This window comes from Taudactylus pleione, unplaced genomic scaffold (genome assembly GCF_031769625.1).
Source record: "Taudactylus pleione unplaced genomic scaffold, aTauple2 ptg000306l, whole genome shotgun sequence".
NCBI lineage: Eukaryota > Metazoa > Chordata > Amphibia > Anura > Myobatrachidae > Taudactylus > Taudactylus pleione.
The window spans coordinates 2637989-2664425 of NW_028284707.1; the positions used below are offsets into that span (position 1 = coordinate 2637989).

Sequence of the window (26437 nt, forward strand, 5' to 3'; positions counted from 1 at the left end):
TACTCTGTATTCTGTGCTTGTTTTTCAGCAGAATGGTAATTACAATGTGAATGCATAACATAATGAATTTGGGAAGGGTGTATTGTATATTGTAATGAACTTTGGAAGAGGGTAGAATGTGCACTTGTATGAGATTGGAAAAGGAGCCGTACTGTATATTACATGTGTATTATCACCTGAAAAAAGGGTCTTGCTGCATACTGACATAACCTTAGGGAGAGAGCACCAGGAGTGGATCTATCAAAATTTCAGGGGCTGCAGTGTCTCCTGGGCTGGAGGTGATGGAGGCCGCAGCTGCCTGCGTATGCTCATAATAGCTCAGTGGGGTCCCCTAGTGGACAGACTCTCACTGGGGGCCCCTCCAAATTTTGCTACATGACCATGCAATGACGTGATCTGCACCTGGAGTGCAACTGCTAGAAATTATTATGATGGACTTAATGAGTGAGCTTTTCTGTATGTTACAAAGAATATATAATGGTTTGCTGTGTATCATAATGAACTGAGGGAGACGTAGCCCCTGCCTGGTATTCTGTGTACCATAGGGAACTTGTGAGGGAGGTCTTGCATGTAACCCGCTCCCTTAACACCCCCCCCCCTCCTAAACACACATCACATACACACAAATACTCAGGAGGGTCCTGTAGGGTACCCAGGGGACAGATGGAGTGGAGTTTTCATGTTGTAAATACTGACCATGGTAAATATAAGGCTACAATGTGGGAGTAAAGTGCTTTAATGACTCACTAACAAACAAAGAAGAATTAGAAATGTATAAGATACTTACTCAGGGAAGGAGAGAACACTAGAGAAAGCGGTGTCCATTACAGAGAGCATGTAAATTTCATCCACTATGACATGTAAGCTGTACCTATCCATAGATAAAAGGGAACATCGTATATTTATGATTATTTTTGTATGTTTTCTCTGTTAATAATGCATGAATATAAATGACTCTTATGAGACATAACATAAGCAACAGGTTAACAATAAACAGTTAAAGTGACATACAGTATGTTGTAGAAGTGCCACATCCAAACACAAGATGGCGCTGTTTTACTCTATTGTAGAAGTTTATACTTCTTCCTGCCTGCCACTATAACCCATGTTACCAGGGACAGATATCTCTCTCCGTTCTCCCCAGTAAGGCTTTTTTATCTACTTTTTCTGAGTTTTTATAATGAAAAAAAAAAAAAAAAGGAATGTAAAGAAGGACTTCATTTAAGTACATTTTGTTTGTATGATGTGATGACACTAGTACTGACTTTAGTTGCTTCATAACAAGTAATGCCTACTTATTTTCATTTTGGGATGTATTAGAAACAAAAAAAAAACAGATTAAACAAATAAACTGTGGTGGAAAAAAATTATAATTTGCAAAATATCATACTTGACTTTTTATTATGTCTGTTTGCCCTATGCTTAAACTTTCCAACTGAATTAACCTGGACTGAACTGCACAATTCTTAGGGATCTGTGGGCCTGATTCAGACTCGCTGAAGGGTCGATGGCCGGGCAGAAATTCTCTCGCTCCGGGGCTCGCTGTCGATGTTGATCGACAGCTCGCCCCGCTTGGTAGGCGGGTCCGGAGGGGGGGTTTGTTGGCCAAACGGAGGAGTTCCCTAAGGAACGCCTGCCGTTTGGGGGTGGCCCTACTGACATCACGAGTGATGTCAGTAGTGAGCTTCAGGCTCTATTAGAGCCGGAAGCTCACTGGGGCTTGCGACGGACGAGACCCTACCACAAGGGTCTCATCGCAAGTCCGATGGTCGCGACCATAGCCACCATCATCTGGCCGCTCCCTAAAGCTGTGGGTGGTCACCCACAGCTTAGCGAGCGGCCAGGAGGCCGAACAAAAAAAAACAAGTGGTTATCCACTGATGCAGAGAAGAATAAACTGGAATTTCATGAGGGTTTATTGGCACACATGGGGTTGGGTCCTGCCTCCTTGCATAGGATCCTCCTACAGCACGTATTAACCACTTTCCTGGCATGGTCGTGTCAGATACGACCATACCAGACTGGGCTTTCCCTGACATGGTTGTATCTGATACGACCAGTCAGGAAAGCTCTGTGGGCGGCTGCTGGAAAATAATTTTCTAGCAGCCACCAATCACAGAGGGACCTCCTGGTCCCTCTGCACACTTTCCCCCCCGTGGGCCGGCCGATCACTGCTAGCAGTGATCAGACAGCCCAATGAAGGCACACCCACCCCCGACAGCAGCCTGGCCGCTGCTGACAGGGCAGAGAAGGCAGCGCTGATAGCGCTGTCCTTCTCTCCCTCCTCCGGAGCTAGCAGCAGCCCGGCGGCTGATGGCAGAGCAGAACAGCCGCCGGGCAGAGCAGGGCAGCGCTATCAGCGCTGTCCTTCTCTCTCTCTCCACCCCCACTAGCAGCAGCCCGGCGGCTGCAAACTAGACAGAGCAGCCGCCGGGCAAACAGAAGGTAGCGCTATCAGCGCTGACCTTTTCTCTGCCCCCACCCCACCGCCCTGTCAGCGGCTCCCCAGCGGCTGCAAATAGTAGAGGGAGCAGCCGCTGGCCAAAGAGCCAACCCCTCCTCTCCCTCCTCCATTTTTGCAAACCCCACCCCATATATAAACAGCAAAGCCCCAGATGTATGTGTATGTGTATATATATATATATTAGGGATGTGCGCCGGACCATTTTTGCCGGATTTGGATTTGGATTTGGTTCTAATTCGTCGTCTGGCTTTGGATTTGGATTTGGATTTGCCAAACTGCGGTGACTGGCTTTGGATTTGGATTTGGATTTGGATTTTTTTACAAAAATTGACAAAAAAAGCTAAAATCACATAAATTGGTCTTTTTTTTCTTCCTAGAGTATTATTAACCTCAATAACATTAATTTCCAGTCAATTTAGACCATATCACAGTTTATAATATTGTTTTCAACATTATTGGCCAAAGGTTGCAGTGAGCTGACTGGTTACTAAGCGACAAAGCAGCGGCACAACGACACAGACACCACAGTATAAAGCACATCTATGACACATTGCCACACAGCAGTGGCAGAAATGAAAAGTAGTGCACCCACCCAGTGGGGTACGGCCAGCAGAGTCACAGTACTTGTTTACAAAGTGTGCTACGGCCCTAGGAGTCACAGTGCACAATCTTATTAGCATTACACCGCACATAGGGCCTGATTCACATTACACCATAAAGTAATGTCTCTTATTTATGTTACGACACACAGTAGTGCCCCTTTTACACAATGCCCACAGTAGTGACCCTTTTACACAATGCCCACAGTAGCGGTGTCCCTTACACAATGTCCCCCAGCAGTGGTGCCCCCTATGCAGTCCCCTTAGTAGTAGGGTCCACTATGCAGTGCCCCCAGTAGAATGCCCCCCAGTAGTATGCCCCCCATTAGCAGGCCCCCCCAGTAGTATGCCCCCCATTAGCATGCCACCCAGTAGTATGCCCCCCATTAGCAGGCCCCCCCAGTAGTATGCCCCCCATTAGCATGCCACCCAGTAGTATGCCCCCCCAGTAGTATGGCCCCCCTAGTAGTATGGCCCCCCCAGTAGTAGGCTGCCCCAGTAGCAGGCCTCCCCCAGTAGTAGGCTGCCCCAGTAGTAGCCCCCCCTGTAGTATGGGCCCCCCCTGTAGTATGGCCCCCCCCTGTAGTAGGCTGCCCCAGTAGCAGCCCCCACCCCCAGTAGTAGTAAGCCCCCCCAGTAGTATGCCCCCCCCCCAGTAGCAGGCCCATCAGTAGTATGGCCCCCCCAGTAGCAGACCCCCCCCCAGTAGTATAGCCCCCCCCAGTAGCAGGCCCCTCTGTAGTATGGCCCCCCCAGTAGTATAGCCCCCCCCAGTAGCAGACCCCCCCCAGTAGTACAGACCCCCCCCAGTAGTATAGCCCCCCCCAGTAGCAGGCCCCTCTGTAGTATGGCCCCCCCAGTAGTATAGCCCCCCCCAGTAGCAGACCCCCCCAGTAGTGCAGACCCCCCCCAGTAGTATAGCCCCCCCCAGTAGCAGGCCCCTCTGTAGTATGGCCCCCCCAGTAGTATAGCCCCCCCCAGTAGCAGACCCCCCCCCAGTAGTGCCCCCGGCCCTTGCACAAATAAAAAAATAAAAAATAAAAACTTACCTGTATCCCCGCTCCCGCGCCGTCCGCTCTGTCACACGCTGAGAAGGGAGCCGGAAGACGGAGCTCATGTGTGAGCTCCAGCCGGCTCCCTCCGTGCAGCAGCCAATGAGAGTCTGTGTGACTCTCATTGGCTGCTGTAACAAACACACAGCTGCCGCTGGCGGCTGTGTGTCTGTGTCTGTGTAGGGCAGAGCGCTATCACTGCGCTCTGCCCTACACGCGAGGAGACCTGATGTCGGATTCTCTAGTGAGAATCCGACATCAGGCGGCCGCCGTTCGGCCCCGAACGGGGATCCGAGTCAGGCGGTGAACACCCGAACAGGGTTCGGGTGGACTCGGATCCCCAATGTTCGGAGCGCTTCGGATTCCACAGAATCCGAACCGCTCATCTCTAATATATAGATATATATATATAAATATACACACACACACACATATATATATATATATACATATACATACTGTGTATATATATGTAAATATATAGATACACACACTATATATGTGTGTGTGTATATATATATATATATATATATACACACACACGCATACACACACGTGTGATCTATACACATGGATATATACATATACTGTGTATATACAGTATGTACATATATATGTGTATGCGCGTATATATATATGTGTGTTTGTATGTGTGTGGAGCCCCCAACCGATGTCAAACAATCGATTGTTTTTTTTATCGATGGTTGAACCAATCGACCATCGATGGTACAGCTGTCAATGACCAGAACTACAGTATACCATAAAAATTAAAATTTTTATGGTATATGGTGTTTAAAAAATAAAAAATTGCGTTGAAATAGTTTTAAAAAGTTGTTCCTGACCTAATTCAATCATAAAAAAAAATGACAATTTCGGAACGGTTTTGGGAAAAAAATGTGTCAGTTAAGTGGTTAAGATAAATGGTGCCCTTTCCGACCCATTGCAGATTTTTAATGGCACTAGACAGGGATGCCACCTATCCCCCATTATTTTTGTTTTGTGTATGGAGACATTGGCTAGGGCTATCAGATTAAACCCGGACATATCTGGGTTATTTGTAGATGGGCGTGATTATAAGCTGGCCTTGTTTGCCGACGACCTTCTGGCCATCCTTACCAACCCCTCTATTTCTGTACCTAACTTAGTTTCTGAGTTCCGGGACTTTGGCGCTCTCTCTAATTTCAAAATAAACTACTCTAAATCTATAGCAGTTAACCTTTCACTCCCCCCCCACAGTGGCTGAAGGTTTACAGGCCTCTTTCCCCTTCTCCTGGCATCCCTCAAAGCTTAAATTCTTGGGGATTTGATTGAACCGTGACCTGTCCAGGTTGTATTCAGATAACTTTTTACCCCTTTTGACAAAGATCAGAAGTGAACTTCGGGACTGGCATCGGGGTACGTTCTCGAGGTTGGGTAGGGCGAGTATAATCAAAATGAATATACTTCCTAGAATACTTTATTTGTTCCAGACCCTCCCGATTTACGTCCCTAAGAGCTGGTTTCTGAACATTCACAGCTTGGTGAGAGACTTTGTGTGGGGTGGAAGACGACCTCGCTTTAGACATAACGTTCTCTTCAGACGTAGACACTTGGGGGGTTTCAGTTCCCCATTTCTTTACTTACTATGAAGCGGTGGCCCTCAGTAGAGTCCTCGAATGGACCCGACCAGATTTTGACAGACATTGGGTGAGGCTTGAGAGCCACGGTCTCTCAGCATGCCTTGGATTGACAGTGTGGTTACAGACCCTTCCCTCTATTACCCACCCCACTGTAGGCCCGACTCTTACTCTTTGGAAATCATTAAGGAAAAGACCATGTGTTTCCTCTACAATCTCTTCTATGACCCCACTTTTTCATAATCCAGAATTTCCCCCAGGGGTAATTTTCTCCACATATCGACATTGGATACAGGTTGGGGTGATGCGTGTCAGTCAGCTGGTGTCCTCGTCTGGGGTGCTTTCTTTTAACCAAATTCAAGAGACTTGGGATCTACCGGCCTCTGAAATTTGGAGATATCTCCCTATACAACATTTTCTGTTTAGTAAATCGATCCAAGAGGCTGCTCGTAGACTCTCGACTCCTTTTGAATCGATGTGTCAGTCCCAGTCCCGTCCCCAACATTTTCTCTCTTATGGGTATAAATTACTTATTGAAGACACATTTTCCACATTGCCACGCTTCACAGCTGACTGGGAAAAGGATTTGGGTATACAATTAGTCCCTAAAGATTGGGATAAGATTTTTCAGACCACTATGTCCTGTTCGGTTAGCTATTCAGTAGTGGAGACTCAGTTTAAAGTTTTGGCCCACTGGTACAGATGCCCCTCAGTCCTTGCTAAAATGTACCCTGGTGTTTCCACTACATGTTGGAGATGTGCCTCAGCTGTTGGTTCCCCTCTCCATATATGGTGGGAATGTGCATCTTTACGCTCCTTCTGGAACTCAGTGATCTTTTTATCTAAAGAGATTGTAGGCCAGGACATTAGCTCAGAGCCTGATTTCTGGCTCCTTAATAAGATAGAGGGTCCTGTGTCTTTATATAAAAAATTGATTATGAAACACCTCAACAGTGCTGCCAATGTGGTAATCCCAGTCCACTGGAGATCACCGAACCCCCCAACTATAGCTGGGTGGTTCTCCAGATTGGATTTCTATATGTCTATGGATGATCTTATGGTGTCTGGGGCTACTAGATATAGAGAGTTCACTGACATATGGGGACCACGGTTTCTGTTTAAAGATTCTCCCTCCTATTCTGGCCATATCAGTGGAACTTGTTGACTCGCCTCATATTTTAATACATTTTTAGGATGTTATCTCGGGTGGTTCCCTTCTCATCCCCCCCTCCCCTCCTTTTCCCTTTTTTAACCTATGTTCTGTTCCAGGCTTTGTTGTATACTTTTCACTTGTCTTATATTATTTGTGATTTATTTTATGTTATGTTGTATAATAATTTAATTTTGTGTTTTTGTGGAATACTGTGGATGTGTTTCTTCTTTTTTGTTGATTTAAATAAAAAAAACTTTGAATGCAAAAAACCCCCCCCAAAAAACAAGTGGCCGCCATGATTCAGAGCGAGCGCTCGCTTTTTGCGAGCGGCTCTGAATCAGGCCCTGTGTACTAAGGGGGAGATTCAGCCTCGGACGGAATTTACCCTTCTGGTCCATGGAGGTTTCTGTCCCCCCTGAGCTCTCCTTAGGGCACCAGCGTTACGGTCTGACAGGCGTACTGCCCCAGTCAAACTTTCCCAGCAGGCAGCTTTTCAATTCCGTTTTTGCTAATATGCAAATGCAGCAGGAGGTGTATGACATCCCCTACTGCATATGTGATCCCACCACTGCCACCGAGGTCGCAGATGGTGGGCGGCGCCAGGCCATCGGCCAGCTGAGTAAGCTGAGGCTTACGCTGGCTGGCCGGCTTGCGAGGCCAGGAAACTGCGCCAGTAGTCACTCACGGAAAACGGGGTCGACTCGCTCCTGTTTCTGGGAACCCAGCCCGTCCCCGCACCGCCCCTTGAATGCCTCTGCCTGTCAATCAGGCAGAGGCATAGAAGGGGCTGCATGCGATAATCAGGAACCTGCATTCAGCAATGCACATACGCGCAATGCTGAATCAGGCCCTAAGCCTTGGATCAGCAATCCGCTCCTGTCATTTTTCAAACAGCCTATAAAGTGACAGTTAGGAGCTGATTGGTTGGTACTTTATCTCCGCCCACTTTATCTCTCTCCAAGGCTTAATACATAGACCCCTTAGGCTCAGGTAATCCTACTAGGACCTAAGGTACAAGCGATTGTAAGCTGCAGGCTCCCTATGACTTATTTATTTCCAATAAATTTCCTGATTCTGAGTGGGAACACATCTGCAGCCGATTTTCAGTACAGGGGCGCACCCCTCCCCAACATCCATTCAGTGCCGGGAGGGGGCTGGGGGAAACCCAGCTAGTGACGGGCTTACCCCCAACCTGACGTTATTTGGAGGCGTGCCATATGGACACGCCTCCAAGTATTGTCACATAGGGGGTGTGGCCGGCACAGGGCGGTCCGACCCCTGGAACCGGCCCTGATAGGTAATATCATATGACCCTGCTTACAAGCTTATAATATATAGGAAAGTAGGAGTTTGCTACATGAGGTTAAATGTCACGTACGGGCTGATGTAGAGGTGAATGCAGGTCTGTTTAGCTCCAGAATCGAGCCTGCGCAGCTACAGGCAACACAGGGATGTAATCATCTCAGTTGTGTCTCCACTTGTGACTGAGTAGGTCACAAGTGGAGCTTGTGGAGCTGGGCTTTAATATTGCATTCTTGCGGATGCTAAGTTCAGAGAGGACATGTGGACTGGACGCCTGTTTTCAGACATCTTTTGCACCTAGGATTGGGCTGCTGCGTTTACACTCGGATAACGATGACGGCTGTGAATCAGGCATACGGTCCATTCGCCCATATATGTACAACTCAGCAGAAAGGCAAAGGCATTTAGGGCCTAATTCATTACCGATCGCAACTGCGTTTACACACGCAGACGGCCGACTGTTGCATTCTGCGCATGCATCGCAGTGCACGCAGACACTACGCAGACCCATCGCAGAGTGATTGACAGGAAGTGAGCGTTTGGGGGTGGTGACGGGGGGTGGTTGGAGAAACGCAGGCGCGTCAGTGTAGTTTGAACGCTGTTTAGGGGCGTGCATAAATTAGCCACTGCGATGGCCTACGCAGCTTGAGCGCTCACTGCGTGCGATGAGGTTAGCAAATTACTGTAGCAACTGTGCGTGAGGCTCCGATGTTACTTGTTGGTACCGATGTTTTTTGCATACTTGCTAAGTATTACGGATGTGAGTAAGGGATTGTAGGCGTCCTTATGTTAGGCTGCGATGGCATTGCGATTGCAAACATTAGCATGTTTTCGCAGTGGGTCTGCGTTCGTAATGGCAGCCAGCCAGACTGTAGATGGTAATTGTGCTTAGTGGGCCCTATGACCCGGTCACACAGCTGTTGATTTGGAGGCAGACGGTTGTCCGAGTATAGTAAAAATACTGGTAACCAATGAAGGGACCGATGAGCAGAGCAGCAGTTGAACAAGGTTTTGTGAGGAAAACATGTTCAGCTGCTGCATTCATCATGGATTGCAGGGATGAATGTCTGGTTAAGGAACGACTAGTAGGAAGTATTAAACATATACCAATTTTGTTCTATTTCGCTGGAAAGTTTTTGCAGGCAGCGCATTTCCTTAGCGTGCCACGGGTAAGATTGCGGCCGACACTGAGGGCAACGTGAAGTTTGAGCCACTCGATCAAGGTTATTGCTACGGTTTGGGCAAGGTGTGGAAATGCCATATCAGGACAAGAGAATACAGGGATTGGGCAGAGAAGGTGTCGCAGAGATGTGAAACGTTATGGTGAATAAATTGAGAAATACTAAGATTACACAAGTCAAACCTGTATCCAAACTCTAAACATTCTTTCAGCAGCTGCGGGGAGTAGATTTCTCCTAAAGGATTCTGGGGATTGATTAGGATCAGCGCTTTGATCTTAATACCCTGGAAAAGAGACAATATAGTAAAACGCAACATGAAAACAGATATTGTTGTAACCATTATTTGCATCAATTCCAACATTTTGGAGACACCATAGGGGAGATGTTATCACAGCAAACACTGTTCCAACACTGTTTATGAAGGTGAATCTGGAAGCAATAGCCCTGAGATGTACTAACATGTTAGTCTCTGGAGTGGGGAAGAGGAAACTCCCCCCCTCCTCAGGACGCTCCTGGAAGCTGTATAGGCCGCCCTGCTAGCCAGATGTAAGAGAAGTGGGGAAGCAACAGTGCCTCCCCCAGGACTACGCGCCCTGGGCAACAGCACTGCTCACACACCCCTAGTTACAGCCCTAAATGCAAGAGATAAGGTGGAAGGTTCAGAGGGGCAGATAAGAGATAAGGGGCAGTGGTGCTGAAACATGGTGTTAGTGGTAGGAGGAGAGACTGAGCAGGGCCGGCCTTGACCAATTTGGTGTCCTAGGCAAGATTTTAGCTGGGCCCCCTCCCACAAGAGTCCCCTCATGTCCAGCATTATATGCAGTGCACGCAACCAAAAGCAAGTGTGTGTGCAGAAGAAAACTGTATTTACAGATGCTGCTCATTAGGGAAAATGTGCTCTCCGGACTCATGTCCAGAATTCCAGACTGTCTAGAGTAATCTTGGATGGGTGGCAACCCTAGAGGAGCATTTATGTGCTCCTCCAATCACAGCTCAGCACAGGCTCCAACCGATGGATGGTCAGACCCGCCTGGTGCCATGATATTGCTCCTGCTCCGTTAGTGTAGCAGCCTCTGCCCAGCCAAACCCGCCCCTGGACAACCCCTCTGGAGCTAGGATGCCCTAGGCAAGTGCCTAGATCACCTATGCCCAGGGCCAGCCCTGAGACTGAGGGATCCCCTACTTATATTCTTCCTTGGGGCCCAGGGTCTTTGAGCTACATTTCTGGATATTTTCACTTTAGTTAGGTGGTTTAAGCAGATAATCTGCATGTTTTTTTCTTTATAAAACGTAATGTGACATATTTAACCTTTAGGAGCGTAGGTGCATTTTTACTTTACCTAAGATATAGAAATCCCAAAAGGCAGCAGAGATTGCAATGCAAGGCTGTGAGGCATATCAATATATCAATGGTGCTAAAGATTATTATATAAAGTTATTGAATAATGAAAAAGATTTTCACCTGGCGTTTTCCTTTCTCCATGGCCTCTTCCAATGACTGAATCGTTAACTGAAAGGGATGACCGTCTTCTTCTGTTACCTATCAGAGACATCAGCACGTGTCAGTTATGTAACTAAGAACTGAAAGAATGAAACTTAGAGATCCAGGCTCTTACAAACAGCTTTCATAGCTCTTTCCAAGCATTTGTAATTATAAAGCCACATGTGTAATGTGTAGCCAAGGGGAGCTCTGACCAGCGCTTAAGGCTTCGCTGGAAATAGGAAAATATACTAATGTGCCCCTGACCCCTAGCCTCCGATTCCCAGTCGATATCCATAGGGGGTGGGCGATTGTGGCTTGTCATCTTTCCTTCTACTTACACCTCTTCTGCGGCGCCATTTAGAGATTGCAAGCTTGATTTGCCATTTCAAGCAGCCACCAGGCCTCCAGCTAGGGGAGAAGGGGCGTCTTAGTAGAATAATTTTTATCCTTATCTTTGGAACACAACTTTTAAAAACTGATAAACTTAATATCTATGAAACTCCATAAAACATTAATTTCTATGGAGTTCCCATATCTTTCTGCTCTATTGCAATGTCCCATAGCACCTACTATACTGAAGGCAGGATGTACTAAAAGGAAAATGCGTCCAAAAGTCCGAAAACTACCGTTTTCTGAAATTTGGCCACATTTTTAATATGTACCCAGCTCCAGAATGTGATACATTCCTGACTTTCAAACCTGGTGAGCAACGCCATCTTCAAATGAACAAGTACACCACCGCAGTGTCTGGCACCCTATCCCGAAATGTACCTGCCTCTGATGACCAAGCGCTTCAACCAGCTGCAGCAAAATGAGGTGAGTTCTGAGGCATAATTCAATATTTAAATTCTCTACTTACAAAGCAAGAGATTTCCAAGCCTGAGCGCACAATATACAAGAGACTGTCAGGGAAATAAGCATTAATGATGGGATATCTGACCTGGCTGCTCAGGGGGACATGTACAGGCTGTAATCCAGAATATGGCGCAGCATACAGAGCTATTCCAGGATAGTACGGTGTAGGGGTGAGGAAGCCATCTAAAACAAGAGAGCTTAGTTTAGAAGATATATACAGGCCAATAAATACATGCCAATACACGTATACTAATAATAAATATAATATACCACCTCAACTGCATGACCATTCCATCCATCTTTATCTAATGCACCTGTGTGTTACCCATGCCGAATGGGATGCATTTTGCCTCAAGGGGTCCAGGATGAGGGTGGGAGGATGCGGATGACATGAGGGTACTCAACCTCTGGTCGCTGCTGATTGGCTGAATGTGTCTGAATTCCTCCCAAAGGAAACTGATTGATGTGTGTTTATTGATTTGATCTTTCTAAAATCTTTAACTTTGCCTCTAATTAACTTTTACATGGTGTAAACTGTATTTGCTATTAATAACAATGTCCAGCTATGTACTGCATTGTGTATGAATTCTGTGCTGTACTTTTGCCATTTTCTATTATCACCGTGAAGCGACCCCTCCTATCGTAACTCAGGCACATATACTTCTGCTTTCCACCAGAGGTACAGCAAGAAGGGGCATATGCCAACTGTGATGATATGTCCATATTCGGCGTACACAGCCAGCTGGACAAGCCTAATATATTGTGTCTGTTTTTCTGGGTGCATGTAGTGCTTGTGAGTTTGTAGGTGTGGGTTCCTATAATTTTTTCAACATTCGCACCCATTCAGGTATTCTGTATCCCAGTGACGTGTGGTCAACGGCTGGGGAGGAACACATGGAGATGGGTCTGAGTGCTGGGAGCCTGTCTCACCCCCTACTCACTGTAACTCTCCCCTCCCTACACTAAGCTTCAGTGTCCATTGATTCTCCTAACTACATCACTGTGTCTTATCTTGCTGCTGCTGAGTTACGATCTCTAAACACTGCAGTGCACTTCCTGATCACGTGACATATCCAAGGTGTCCAAGACCTCGCCCCCCAAACTCAGAGTCATGCCTCTATTAGCTCTCTTTTGGTGCAGCTTACTGCCCGTGGTGTGGCCCAGCCCCCAGCTCTGCAAGCAGTGTCTGACTATACAGAAGTGAGGCAGAGCTGTTGCTGCCTCATCTCACTGCAGTCCCAGAGAGCTCCACAAAGCTGGTGATTGCTAACAATAAAAATTATAAACATCTTTGTTTATTGTAATAAGTTACAAATATCTTCTTTGTATTATGCTAATCATGGGATGTAGTTTGGAAGCCGACGGTCTAAATGCCGACCGCCGTCTTCCAGACTTTCTAATCCTGGCGTGGTACTAATGACAGGCGTCAAAAACTCGACACCTGTCATTAACCAGACGCCGGAAGACCGACGCCCGGCATACCGAATGAAGGAAAGCCAGGCGCCAGGCGCGGGCAGCCTTGGGGGGGAGGGTTAGGTTTAGGGCTCCCAGGGGGACTTAGGGTTAGGCACCCCCCCGGGAGGGTTAGGTTTAGGCTAGGGGAAGGGGGGGTTAGGGTTAGGCACCCCCGGGGGGAGGTTAGGGTTAGGCACTCCCCGGGAGACTTAGGTTTAGGCTGCGGGGAAGGGGGGGTTAGGTTTAGGCACTTAGAGGGGGGACTAGGGTTAGGCACTTGGGGGGAAGGTTAGGGTTAGGTACCCCTAAGGGAGGGTTAGGGGGGGAATTAGGTGAGCGATACTTACCTTAGGGACGATCGGGATTTTCACCCTTGCCGGGCTGCCGCTGTCGGGATTTGAACCCTGCGTCCGGCGGTAATACCTACTACACCCGCTAATCATTTTTATATCAAATCTCAGAAGTATGACAGGGGAGGCTCTGCTCTGGTATGGCAGAGTTATGTACACACCAGCAGAATGACTTATAACTACAGACAGCCCAGTTGCTTAACCAGTAGGATGATTGAAAGATATGTGATGTACAGCCGTACTCACTGTAACACACTGGTTATGATGGACCAGAGTTTGGGTGGAGCGGAGTGTGATACAGCTCACCAGCCAGTGACTGTATATAGCTTTAAGGTAGCGGTGCAAGATGCTGTAACTGCTGTAATTGCAGAATAATATGCCGGGTCTCTCAGAGCTAAGTAGGAGCTGCCCGTCTCCCACTGTGTCACTCTCTCGCAGTAAAGACAAGATGGCCCCGCCCATGCTCAGTAGTAACTTTGGTGGCCATCTTGGAACAGGGAATGAAGCCTTCCTGGAAGAACAAAATGGAGTCTGTGCAGTAGCGTACTACCTTATCAACACTTATACTGTTGTAGAGACTTAGCTATGGCTCTCTTGGACTGTGGGATGAAAGTCTGCATAAAAAAAAAAATCTCCTTCACAAATCCCAGAAACTTATTACATGCTCTGCAAACAGAGCAATTATCTAGTGCACAGGTTCTCAAACTCGATCCTCAGGAACCCAAACAGTGCATGTTTTCCAGGACTCCTCGCAGAATCACAAGTGAAATAATTAGCTCCACCTGTGAATCTCTTCAAATGTGCCAGTGAGTAATGAATACACCGGTGCACCTGCCGGGTGACCTGCAAAACGTGACCTGTGTGGGGTCCTGAGGACCAAGTTTGAGAACCACTGAACTATTGTTTTCTATAAAATGATAGTTAGAAGCTAATTGGTTGCTATGGGTAACTTCTCCAGTTGTCCTCTTTATGAAATTTGATAACTCTCCCCCTTTTTATGCTTTCTAGTTTTCCTGTCTCTAGTCAGCTGTCAAGTGAGTTAACCCATTTATTATATCTTCCATTAAGTTGAAAACAATATTTGTTTCGGTTTTCTAGGCGCTTTGCATGTTTTTATTGTCTCGTGATATTTAAGAATAAATAAAATGTGTTTCCAGCTGTGAGGACATGTTTACTCTCCTTGTTTATTTGGCGATTTACTTATGTAAGCGCAGTATTAACAGAGTGTGATGGGGTAGTAATGGCAGGTCAGTGTCCCTTGGAAGCCTGCCTGCTTGGCCTTTGTCCAATAAGCACCGATGTCATATACAGGTACTTTGGAAAGTCTCCCCGCAGTGACTGTGTGCCAAGTGTGTGACAGATAATGGTGGCTCCAGAGGTGAGGCTGCAGCGCAGTCCAAATTTTAAACAGGGGAGCCACACCAACTGCCACCTCAAACGCTGCCAGACATCGCCGGCCGGGAGTCACTGGCAGTTGGTGTGGAATGATCAAGAATCGGAGGAATGGAAAAGAAACAGGAGAAACAAGTGATAACAAGCAAATCTGCCAATGTTATTTATCCATTCATGCCCAGCTCTAGGGTCGTTAGAAAAGAGTGATGGACCTGTCCATCTGAGTACATACGAGTGGACAACTAATGTAGGCATGTTGCCATTATATCATCACAGGCTTACCTCCTGGATCACCAATCACAGCGGAGAGAGCACACAGCAATGATGCACATCCATTCATGATGATTATCTATATATAGAAGAGTATAAAGTCACTACCTAAGTAATTACAAAGAAAATACTAGTAAACATGTACACTGTAAACTAATACAGATGTATACTTTGCTCAAGAAAATATAACAGTTATTGGGGTCTCCACCATTTTACAACTTTAATTTTATGATCTGCACATCACTCATTAACTTTTGATTAAAATATTGCTGTTTTATTTTTCCTCCCGTCTATGTTTAAGCTTTTATACCCCTTAAGACGGCTACACATCAGAACGATGTGTAGACGGCCAATCTGATGGGCGACGAGATCCAACTTCGGCAGGGGGCGATGTAGGGTGCTATGCTGCATGTGGCAGCTTGGCATCGTACACGATATCTTCTGATTGACCGTGCAGCACAGCCAACCAGAATATATCGCATGTGACCGTGGGAGCACACAAATCGGGCATACACACTTAATAATATGCCCGGTTTGTGATTTAGATTTGCCTAGAAACGTCTAATCGTACCGATATCGTTTAAGTGTGTGCCCAGCATAAGGCTTGCCATATCATCCCTTTAATTCGGGACACGTATGTATTACACAGATTCTGTAACTGGCTGACTTCAAGTCTCCATTTCACAGGGTTTTAATCAGCCACACAACCTGTGTAATTCACATGTCCCGAATTAAAGGAATGATATGGCACCTGGCAAGCCTACCTCTATAGCATCTAAAACAACAAAAAGTGGCTGCGCGTTCAAATCATACTCCAAAGAGAATAAATTCAAGTATAAAATAGGTTTTACTAGTTAAAAAAATATATATAAATCATCACAAAATTTGTAAAAAATAATACATAGATATCAATAAAATTAAATATAAGGGGCATATGTATCAAAGCTTGATGTGAGATAAATTTGTGAGATACTGTATATATGACCAACCAATCAGCTTCTAACTTACATTTCTCTTTCGTCTGGGCTGGGGGACCATGGGTTGTAGGTGGGAAGGCGTGGATTTGGCACTAACACTGAAATCTATAACTCCTCCCCTCTGTAATCCCTGACTTCAGTGTAAGTTTAGTGCATGTGGAGAGAGGTACAGCTGGAGTGTAAAGCTGCGGTGAGAGCCGCATCTAAAGGAGGGATGGCGGTAAGCGCTTCCCCCATTCCACATACTCCGGTCTCTGAAGAGACTGTCTGGGCCCGGGGATAGCGCGCTGCTGTTACCTGGTAGAGGTGCAGGCAGTGAGCATGGTCCTGGATGGCGGGCGCCATCTTGCCGGGTTTCTTGACGGCGACTCCTGTGGGGAGAGCGCCGACTGCAGATCGACCGCAGGTGAGACCTACAGCAACACCACACTGGACATGCTGGTCTTGGAAACTATGCAGTGTTGGGCCTGGTTAGTACTTGGATGGGAGACCACCTGTGAATACCAGGTGCTGTAGGTAAATGCGGGACAGTCCAAGTGCTTTCCCCACTGAGGGGAGTAACACTTGAAGGAAGGAGCAGTGAGGCTCGCTTCAGTATGATGGAGGGAGGAGCCATGGCTGCTAGTTCCCCCCGCTCTCCAGTGGCAAAATGCAGGCTCCCAGGAAGTCTGATCACAGCACAAGCCTGAACAGTATGGAGGGAGGACAGAGCAAGCTCCTTTCCCTCTGCAGCATTCAACTAATTAGTTTTCAGTATTACTGTAATCTGTTCTTGTGCCTGCTTGGAGTGTTTGCATATTCATTGCCACTTGTTTAAAAAAAAAGCTTTTCTGGGCTGACTTCTGCGGCAGGGCAATGCAGGAAGGGGGGTGCTCTAATGACGGACAAAAAGTCCACAAAGGGCCAGAACCCCACTATGGCTATATTTTTTACATGTGTCCTGTGTCAAGCTAAATTGCCGTATGGACAACTGAATGCAGGGGCTTTGTGTATGGACTGTCAGCTGGGGCCCACATGTGCGCAGCCAGCTGGGGGAGCCACTCTGCTTACGGAGGAGTCAGCATGGGCTCAGTCTATGAGTCATTCACTCTCTGACGTTGCTCCGCCGTAGAGAGGAATTAGCCCAAGCAGAACCAGCACCTGTTTTGCCCTCACCGCCTGCTGTTGCAGGGGATGGTTACCAGGGTCCTGATCCTCCTTGGGTCCGTACCATGGAGCGCTCGGCGGTAGGGGTCGAGAAAGTATCGCCCTTTATGGACGCTTCTTTGAGGAGTCTAAACTATGCACTATGCATAAGCGTCCTCCTCCAGCCAGTGTCTTGTTGGAGTCAGATCCCAAGGGGGAGGAAGTAGAGGAAGAGGGGGAACTCCAAGAGGAGGTTCTGCCTGACGAGGAAGGTTCAGACTCTGCGTCAAGTCAGGGCGTAGAGGTTTATTATGGCAGTACGACAGTCAGTCTTTGGACTGTCTGGACCTTGATGCCTTAGCTAGGGCAGAAGGACCGTTTAAGCGGAGGCGTAAGAGGGTCATTTGTTTCCCAGTGTCTCAGGATCTTTCAGATCTGGTAGACGAAGCCTGGAAGACCCCAGATAAAAAGTATGCTACTCCTTGCAAGTTTGCAGCCCTTTATCCCTTTCCACAGGAGCAGGTTGGTAAGTGTGAGCTGCCTCCAAGAGTGGATGTGGCTGTGGCTCATTTAACAAAGCACACGGCTCTGCCGGTCCAAGGGGCGGCCTCCTTTAAGGATCCGCTGGACAAAAAATTGGAGGGATGCCTTAGGAGTATTTTTATGGGCGCCGGAGTGGTTATTCGCCCATTATTGGCATCTGCATGGGTCTCTCGAGCCATGGAGAAGTGGGCTGACAAATTAGTGGCAGGCTTTGCCGGTGACTCATCCAGAGAGGACTTACTGATACTGGTGGAACAGATACGTGCGGCTGCAGACTATGTGTGTGAGGCCGCACAAGATGGAGCGCAGATTTCCTCTAGAGTCTCAGCCACGGCAGTCGCGGCACGCAGAGCATTGTGGCTTCACACCTGGGAGGCGGACGCCCGAATCTAAATGCGCTTTAGAGTCTCTGCCTTTTTGTGGAGGCATCCTGTTCGGCTCTGAGCTTGATACTATTATATCCCAGGCGACAGGTGGAAAGAGCACCTTTCTGCCTGTGGTGCCCCAGAAGCTAAAGAGCTCATGTTTTTGAGTCTTCCATTCTCCCTTTCAAGGAGGGGGAACGATTAGGGGTCAGGGGGCCCGAGGACGCTCTTTTCCCAGTAAGGGTTCTGCCCCCCCGGGGTATATTCTCTGGAACATTCAGGCGCCCGGGTGCTAGGGCATCTGAGAAGCCGAGTACCTGACAGGATCTCAGCCCATCTGGTCTCAAGGAAGGTAGGGGGCCGTCTCCTTCTTTTCCGAGACAGGTGGGTAGCTTCGGGAGTAGATGCCTGGGTAAGGGGGCATTGTCTCCTGAGGTTATGTGATTGACCTAAGGGGGCAGCAGCCACAATGTTTCTTCGCTACAGCATTACCCAGGGAGCCGGAGAAGAGACGGGCCTTAAACCAGGCTATCAGTTCCCTCTGCTCAGAAGGGGTTATAGTTCCCGTTCCACAGTCTCAACAGGAACAGGGGTTTTACTCCAACTTGTTCCTAGTCCAGAAACCTAACGGCACTTATCGGCCGTTTTAAATCTACGAGCCTTGAATGCCAGCCTGTGGGTGGATCGGTTTCACATGGAGTCGCTCCGATCAGTGATCCAGGGTATGCCGGCAAACGAGTTTCTGGCGTCTATCGACATCAGAGATGCATATCTCCACATACCGATTTGGGCGGGGCATCAGTCTCTACTCAGGTTCGCGGTCAGAAGAGCCCATTACCAGTTCCAGGCTCTGCCGTTCGGTTTGGCTACAGCTCCACGGGTCTTCACACAGATCATGGCAGCAAGGGCAAGCTTACTGCATTCTGAGGGAATAATGGTGATTCCCTATTTGGACGATTTGCTAGTAAAGGCGGATTCCGCTGCCCAACTTCAGCTCCACCTGGATCAGGTGTTACAGCATCATGGGTGGATACTGAATCTCGAGAAGAGTCACCTCAGGCCGTGCCAACATCTGATGGTTTTGGGGTGATCTTCGATACAGCACTGGAAAGGGTTTCTGGCCTGAGCCCAAAGCCCGGGCCCTTCAGGACATAGTCAGGAAAGTCCTGTCTGCCCCTCGGCCCATCCGTTTGGCTTGGTATGAGGTTACTAGGCACGATGGTCTCTACCTTCGAGACCATCCAGAACGGCCGCTTCCATTCACGGATTCTCCGCTGGGAGATTCTCCGGAATTGGATGGGCCGCTCAGACAACCTTTCTTCTCATTTGCTGGTTCTGTCAGACAGCACTCGTCAGTCACTTCGCTGGTGGCTGATTACCGATCACCTTCTCCAGGGTCGGTCCCTGGTGACTCCCAACTGGATTATTGTTACCACAGACGCAAGTCTCAGAGGTTGGGGAGCGGTGATGGAGAACCTCTGTCTCCAGGGGACCTTGTTGTCATCAGAGATAGGCTTCCTAATAAATATGCTGGAGCTCCGGGCCATTTATCAAGCACTGTGCGGGGCTCAGGCCCTCCTGGTGGGCCGACCAGTGAGGATCCAATCAGACAACGCCACGGCAGTGGCATATGTAAACCAACAGGGCAGAACCAAAAGCGCACTTGGCATGGCAGAGGCAAGTCTCATTCTGTATGGGGTGGAGACGTTCCTCCCGGCAATTTTAGCAGTCTTCATTCCGGAGGTGGAGAATTGGGAGGCAGACTACCTCAGCAGGACTACGTTCCTGCCAGGGGAGTGGTCTCTCCACCTGGAGGTTTTCCAGCAGCTGGTCCAGAGATGGGGGCTGCCAGAGGTGGACCTGATGGCGTCTCGCCACAATTGCAAGGTCCCTTGATTTTGTGCAAGGTCCAGAGATCCTTTGGCATTTGCAGTGGATGCCATGGCAGTTCCCTGGAACTTCCGTCTGGCCTACATTTTTCCTCCAATTCCCATGTTACCAAGAGTACTCCATCGAGTCAGGGAGCAGCAGGTGTCAGTCATCCTAGTAGCTCCAAACTGGCCTCGCTAGTCGTGGTTCACCACGGTTCTCAGGCTAGCCGTAGGGCCAGGTTGGAGTCTGCCTCTGCATCCAGATCTTCCATTACAGGGGCCATACTGTCACGAGGGCCTACCTCAGTTGGCTTTAATGGCCTGGTTGTTGAGACCGGGCTCTTGAAGGCCAGGGGTTTTTCCCCTTCAGTCATCAGGACCATGCTCCGGTCGCGGAAGCAGGTTTCAGCGCAGAACTATAACAGGGTTTGGAAAACCTATATTGTGTGGTGTGAGCAGCGGGGAGTACATACTGCCCAGTTCCGCCTGCCAAGGTTTTTAGCATTTCTGCAGGGCGGTCTGGAGGCCGGCTTATGGTTCAATCATTATAATCCGTGGACCTTCGGTTCGTAACGTGGAATGTAGTTTTTTTTATGGCCATTGCCTCGGCTCGATGGGTATCTGAGCTGAGGGCCTTGTCCTGCGAACCACCTTTTCTTGTTTTCCATGACGATAGGGCTGTGCTCAGGATGGTTCCTTCTTTTCAACCAAAAGTGGTTTCATCTTTCCACTTAAACCAGGAGATTGTTTTTCCTGTTTTTTCATCTTCAGAGTCCTCAGGGGACCAGGACGATCTATCACTGTTGGATGTTGTCCGGGACCTACACATTTATTTAGACAGAACTTTAATCTTGCGTAAGACGGACTTCTCTATTAGTTCTCTACGACGCCTATAAACGGGGCTGGCCAACCACAAAGCAGACCATTGCAAAATAGCTCCGCTCAGTGATTTCAAGGGCTTACTCAGAGGCGGGGCGCCCGGCACCAGCTAGGGCATTGGCTCATTCCACTAGAGCCGTGGCAGCCTCCTGGGCAGCGCGTCACGAGGCCTCGGCTGAACAGGTTTGTTGTGCAGCTACCTGGTCCTCTGTCCACACGTTTGTGCGGTTCTACAGGTTTCATGTTTTTGCCTCCGGGGACACACATTTTGGGCGTACAGTTCTCCGGTCAGGCAATCTGAGCGTTCCCTCCCATGGGGGCGGCTTTTGAACATCCCATGGTCCAGTGTCCCCCAGCCCAGACGAAAGAGAAAATAGGATTTTGGGGTACTTACCGTTGAATCTTTTTCTCTGAGTCAGGCTGGGGGACACTGCGTTCCCTCCCTCACGCTCAGCGGTATTGAGTATGAGTTATAATTTTGGGGTCATATTGACCGTCAATTTCATTTTGACAGTGTTACTGAGTATTGCTTCTCCTTACCAGACACTTTTGAAGTTGTACTGAAGTCAGGGGTTGCACAGGGGAGGAGTTATAGATTTCAGTTTTAGTGCCAAATCCACGCCTTCCCACCTACAACCCCATGGTCCAGTGTCCCCCAGCCTGACTCCAAGAAAAGGATTCAACAGTAAGTACCCAAAAATCCTGTTTTTGCAGGCTGTGTTTAAGAAATGATAGTTAGGAGCTGATTGGTTGGTGATATATATCTCACATCAAGCTTTGATACATATGCCCCTCAGTCTCTATGGTGAGAATGTGGTAAATTGTTTGATATTTTTAAAGAAAAAGAAATAAAATAAAACACAAGAAAACAAAAACAAAAAAATTTGATTCATATAAAACTGGTCATATTCTCAATAATAAGCTGGAAAGAAAAGGCAACAAATGTTGCAACAGTTTTTGTTATTCACATGAAAGAAGTGCAGACTGCACAGTGTATTTGAGTTCCACAGTCTCCGTAGCCAAATGCGTTGTTTGAATAAGGGATATGTTATAAAGATGTTATAGAAATTCAATGTCTTGTTGTAAAGAATAGTAATATTAATGATACCTGGAATTGGTGGTCCAGTTCAGCTATACACATAAATCCTGTGGTTATGGCTGCAGATATCCTCTTAGTAATATTATTGTTGCCGGCAAGTGGGTCACCTTGTGCAGGTAAAATATACTGTTGCTGCCCCTGTCCGTCTCAGAGTGATAGGCGGCACTGGAGTATAGAAGATATTACTCCCTGACAATATGGATTAACACAGGAGTTCCTTGTTAGCTCGAAGCAGACTGTCGGGGCTTAGCAGTTGTGCCTTGGATGTGTGATCGGCAATGGTGTTCAAGCGCTGAGACGCCCCCGGAGGTCGTCTATCCTGGAAGCTCCCTGCTGCTGTGGGAAGGTGATGTAGAGCTCAGTTGTTCCTGTAAATGTCCATCTAAAAAGTGCCCAAAAATTGGCAACTTTGAAAATCCGCCACTTAGTAAATATAGGCCTAAGACTGAAGGCCTGGGACTTTAGTGCCGGGAGGTAGCAAGGCTCCAGGATGAGATCACACTGTAAAGCATGTATTTCAGTAGTTCCCATGCTTTCTTACATCACGGCACCTTAGAATATCAGCATTTTCTTCATGGCACCCCTAGGTCAAAAGTTTCTTTTTGACAAATTCAGAAAAATTATTAAATGAAGTAAATTGTGCTTATAGGTCACCCTTAGGGTCAGTTATGTGGTGGTGGACAGGGCTGCGCTTCTGTTTCTTCATATATTTTTATGATAGGCTAAACCAGTGCTGGTAACTACCAATCATATTGGCCATATATAATTTGATTTGGTCCTGGACCACCAACCCGTGGCACCCCTGCAAGAGCCCTGAGCCACCCCAGGGTGCCAGTTGTGCTAAGTTCAAGATACGTGCATAGAAAACAAAAATTCTTACATTATTTGGATTCAGTGCGACTGGAGAATGACAATAGTCTGTAAGGAACCTGGCAGCTTCTTCTCGCAGGCTGAAATACGTAATCAGTGTAACAGTTACAGGGAACGATTACTTGCTTATATGATAGGTTATACTATGTACTTACAGGTGCACCACTACTTATTGGGCCTGATTCAGAGTTCTATGTAAACCCAATGGTTTACCTACAACTCTGATGTTTTCAGATAGGTGCATGCGCAGGGTCTGTATTGCACATGTGCCGATCTCTGTCTGCGACAACGGTCGCAGTGCCCCCTAAACCTCAGCATGATTGACCCTATATATCGCTGCTGTGTAGAAAGATAGAGGAGTGATGAAAACAGCGTACAACTCTGAATAAAGGCCCATAGCTTGCAATAACCCCACACCGCACCCTTACTCCATAGTATATAGGCTCCATCTATAATGCTAATAAGGCTGCAATCCCACACAAAATTATTGTAAACAGCGAATTATGTACCTTTGTGACATGAGGTAACATAAGTCTCCAATAACTCAGATTTAAAAAAAAATGGGCTTTGGAGGCAAATTGATATGACAGCCAATGCAAAAGAAAAAAAAAACATCTCCATGTCTGAGCCAGTCAGTGAAAAAGCCCCTCAGTGGTCACATGGTGGCTGAGGAGTGACAAGGGGGGAGGGGATTATGCTATGAGCATGCATGCTGAAGCATTCCAAAGGTCATTATTGCTGTACTGACATCTACTCTGTACATTTTACTAGACCGCAACATGCCCTAGATGGATAAGGGTCATATAGGTTAAATAGACCCTGAAGCTGAGCCAGACACAAAGTGCCGGCATATGCGGATGCTCACACTGCAAGATCTACTATCTTATGCTAAAGTGTGACCCTGCGCTCTGTTTTTACGCCCACAGCTGCAGAAACACCCCACTTCACGAACAGAGTGATCCGACCATGCGTGGAGCACAACATCAGCTCTTGTATCCTCTGTAAAGGTGTGTATACATGGTGCAGAGCATGTGCAGTCTGTGATTGCTTCTTGCGGCACGTGTGCGGTCTGTTGATAATCGAGTTAGACTCAGAAACGGGCCCTTAGACTCAGTGGCGTCCCTTCCCTGGGACCTGATGCAGGTAGGATAGTGCCGGTAAAAAGGGGTGTAACCATGCAGATAGGGGGCTTGGCCACGCACCCCAAACCCCCATTTTAGTCACTCCGGGGAAGGGGGGGGTGGGCGTAGATGCGGACTGCCCCCGGGGAGCAGTCTATTTGCAGTGTCGGCTCCCTCACTGTGTCAGGAGCCCAGTGCTGCACATAATGATACAGTGCAGCACCCGGCTCCTGTCACTAAGGGGGAGTCGGCCCTTTGGCGTCACCACTCGGCGGATGATACCTGGGTGCAGCCTGCACCCCCCTTGTGACGCCACTGCTTAGACTCTCAAATGGGGGTATTGTAAAAGGTGGCATATCATACAGCTTGTTACTGTGGCCTGGAAGTTTGCACAGCTGCAAAGCAAAAAGCAAAAAGAATAAACATGTTTAAGATAAAAAGTCAAAGAGAAAAATACACAACATACATGTAATGACCAGGATGTTACTGTATACGGAAAATATTTTGATTTCATGTGATGCATAGTTTTATTTGTAGATGGCAGTAATTGTAACATACCTCTTCATGCCCATTGGGTAATTATATCCCAGCATACTTGGTTCTATATAATTCATATCCGGCCGTGTGAGCTGTGTACACAAGTAAAACAACAGCTATAATCAGTATGAATATACAGTTTAATTAAAATGCACTAGTCTACATAGACTGAGGACGGCCATTTTGTGGCCTGAATCAGACCACTAGGAACCAGTAACATCATCATTGAGGCTTGAGTTCCAAATAGGCTGAATATTAGCTTAGCTCATAAAATGGATGACTCAGATGTGTGCAGAGAAAAAGCACATTTTAAATAGGATTGTCAATTTCTGTCAACATTAAATATTAATAAGCTCTCACGAGCTGGACCCTTTTCCCTCATGTGCTTCTCCTTATACTTTCTTCTACTCCATACTCCCCACAGGGGCATCTAACACTTGATTGCTGACTACTTGCTGCTTAATTGTTATAATCACTAATGCAGCATATCCTTGTCCTGTATTGTACTGTAAGTCACTGGTTCCTTGTTCAGTTTTGTTTATGTACTTTGTAAGGCGCTGCGGAACACTTGTGGCGCCATATAAATAAAGAATAATAATAATAATATCACCATGCTTTATATTACAGTAAGTGCATGACTCCCAGAATGCACTGCGACTCTCCTTCCTTTAGTGTGATTCTTTTGAAGTCTAGGTTCTCATAGGGGGCATTTCAATTGGTAGACATGAATTTAGCTCCTAGGTCAATTCCTCGGGAGCTATTTAATTAATTCCCATGACGGACACTATTTCGGGCAAGAATGCACGGGAATAGCCATGTTAAGCAGCTTCCCCCATGCTAAGTGCTGGGCGTGATGCAGTTACGGCACAGCCAGCAATGGGGAACAGCCCCGCGCCTTACTTAATGCTGATTTCTGCTCGCACATCACACAGGCAGGGAGTGGTGGCCATGGTTGTATCCCTAACTCTATAGCGAAATGTCTCCCATATGAAAGCAATCATAAACTTGGCTAGCAGGCTCAATAAGATTAATATTAAGGAAATGTTTATTAAATACATATTTAATAACATAGAACTGTGAAAAGACCACACGCACTGTATGTCCTGGTATTCCAGTCTGTCAATAATCTGTGTCCATTATACTGTAATGGAGTCAAACACAACACAGACAAGTAAAATCCCTTAGCATAAAAAACTAAACAGAAATTCAAATGTATAAATAAACCAGGATGATTGTTCCCTTGTCTTCCCTGCATCCCGCTTATAGAACAGCCACTAGTATCCAATGCTTCAGACGTGCCCTCAAATCTCCCCTCTATATTGGAGCCAACTCAGCTAATTCCTCTACCTTTGTTTCCACCTCTACACCCAACATGGTGCCACCATATTTGTGTCTGACACTTCCCTCTAGAATCTTTGCTCTCATCACAAGCAGCACCCTCTTCCTTGTGTCACCCTTCCTTCCATGCACCCTTCCCACCAGCCCTGTTTCTCGAGCCTATGCCCCGAGCCTACCTCATGTTGGTGCTACTTATCACTGATGCTCTCTGTCTTGTCAACAGTTAGATGGGGTATGGTAAGAAATGTTGACAGTCAAAATGTTGACACTGCTAATTTAGCCTAACCCTAATTGTAGCCTTACCCTAACCCTAATTACATCTTAACCCTAATTGTAGCCTTACCCTAACCCTAATTACAGCCTAACCCTTATAGTAGCCTTACCCTAACCCTAATTTAAACCTTACCGTAACTCTAATTACAGCCTAACCCTAATTGTAGCCTAATCCTAATTACAGCCTAACCCTAAATACAGCCTAACCCTAATTGTAGCCTAATCCTAACCCTGATTGTAGCTAATCCTAATTACAGCCTAACCCTA

General features: G+C 47.2%; 1 protein-coding gene across 1 annotated transcript in view; it reads right to left on the bottom strand.

Moving 5' to 3' along the window:
- Positions 1 to 26437, bottom strand: part of LOC148511447 (1-aminocyclopropane-1-carboxylate synthase-like protein 1) — a 60642-nt gene that overhangs the window by 30210 nt on the left and 3995 nt on the right. Inside the window, exons 3-9 of the mRNA XM_088442194.1 lie at positions 24581 to 24651; positions 22912 to 22981; positions 15185 to 15251; positions 11791 to 11888; positions 10830 to 10907; positions 9550 to 9650; positions 788 to 871 (exon numbers count right to left, since the gene is read on the bottom strand). Of these exons, the coding sequence (XP_088298320.1) occupies positions 788 to 871; positions 9550 to 9650; positions 10830 to 10907; positions 11791 to 11888; positions 15185 to 15251; positions 22912 to 22981; positions 24581 to 24651 (569 nt within the window). The remainder of the gene's footprint in view (positions 1 to 787; positions 872 to 9549; positions 9651 to 10829; positions 10908 to 11790; positions 11889 to 15184; positions 15252 to 22911; positions 22982 to 24580; positions 24652 to 26437) is intronic.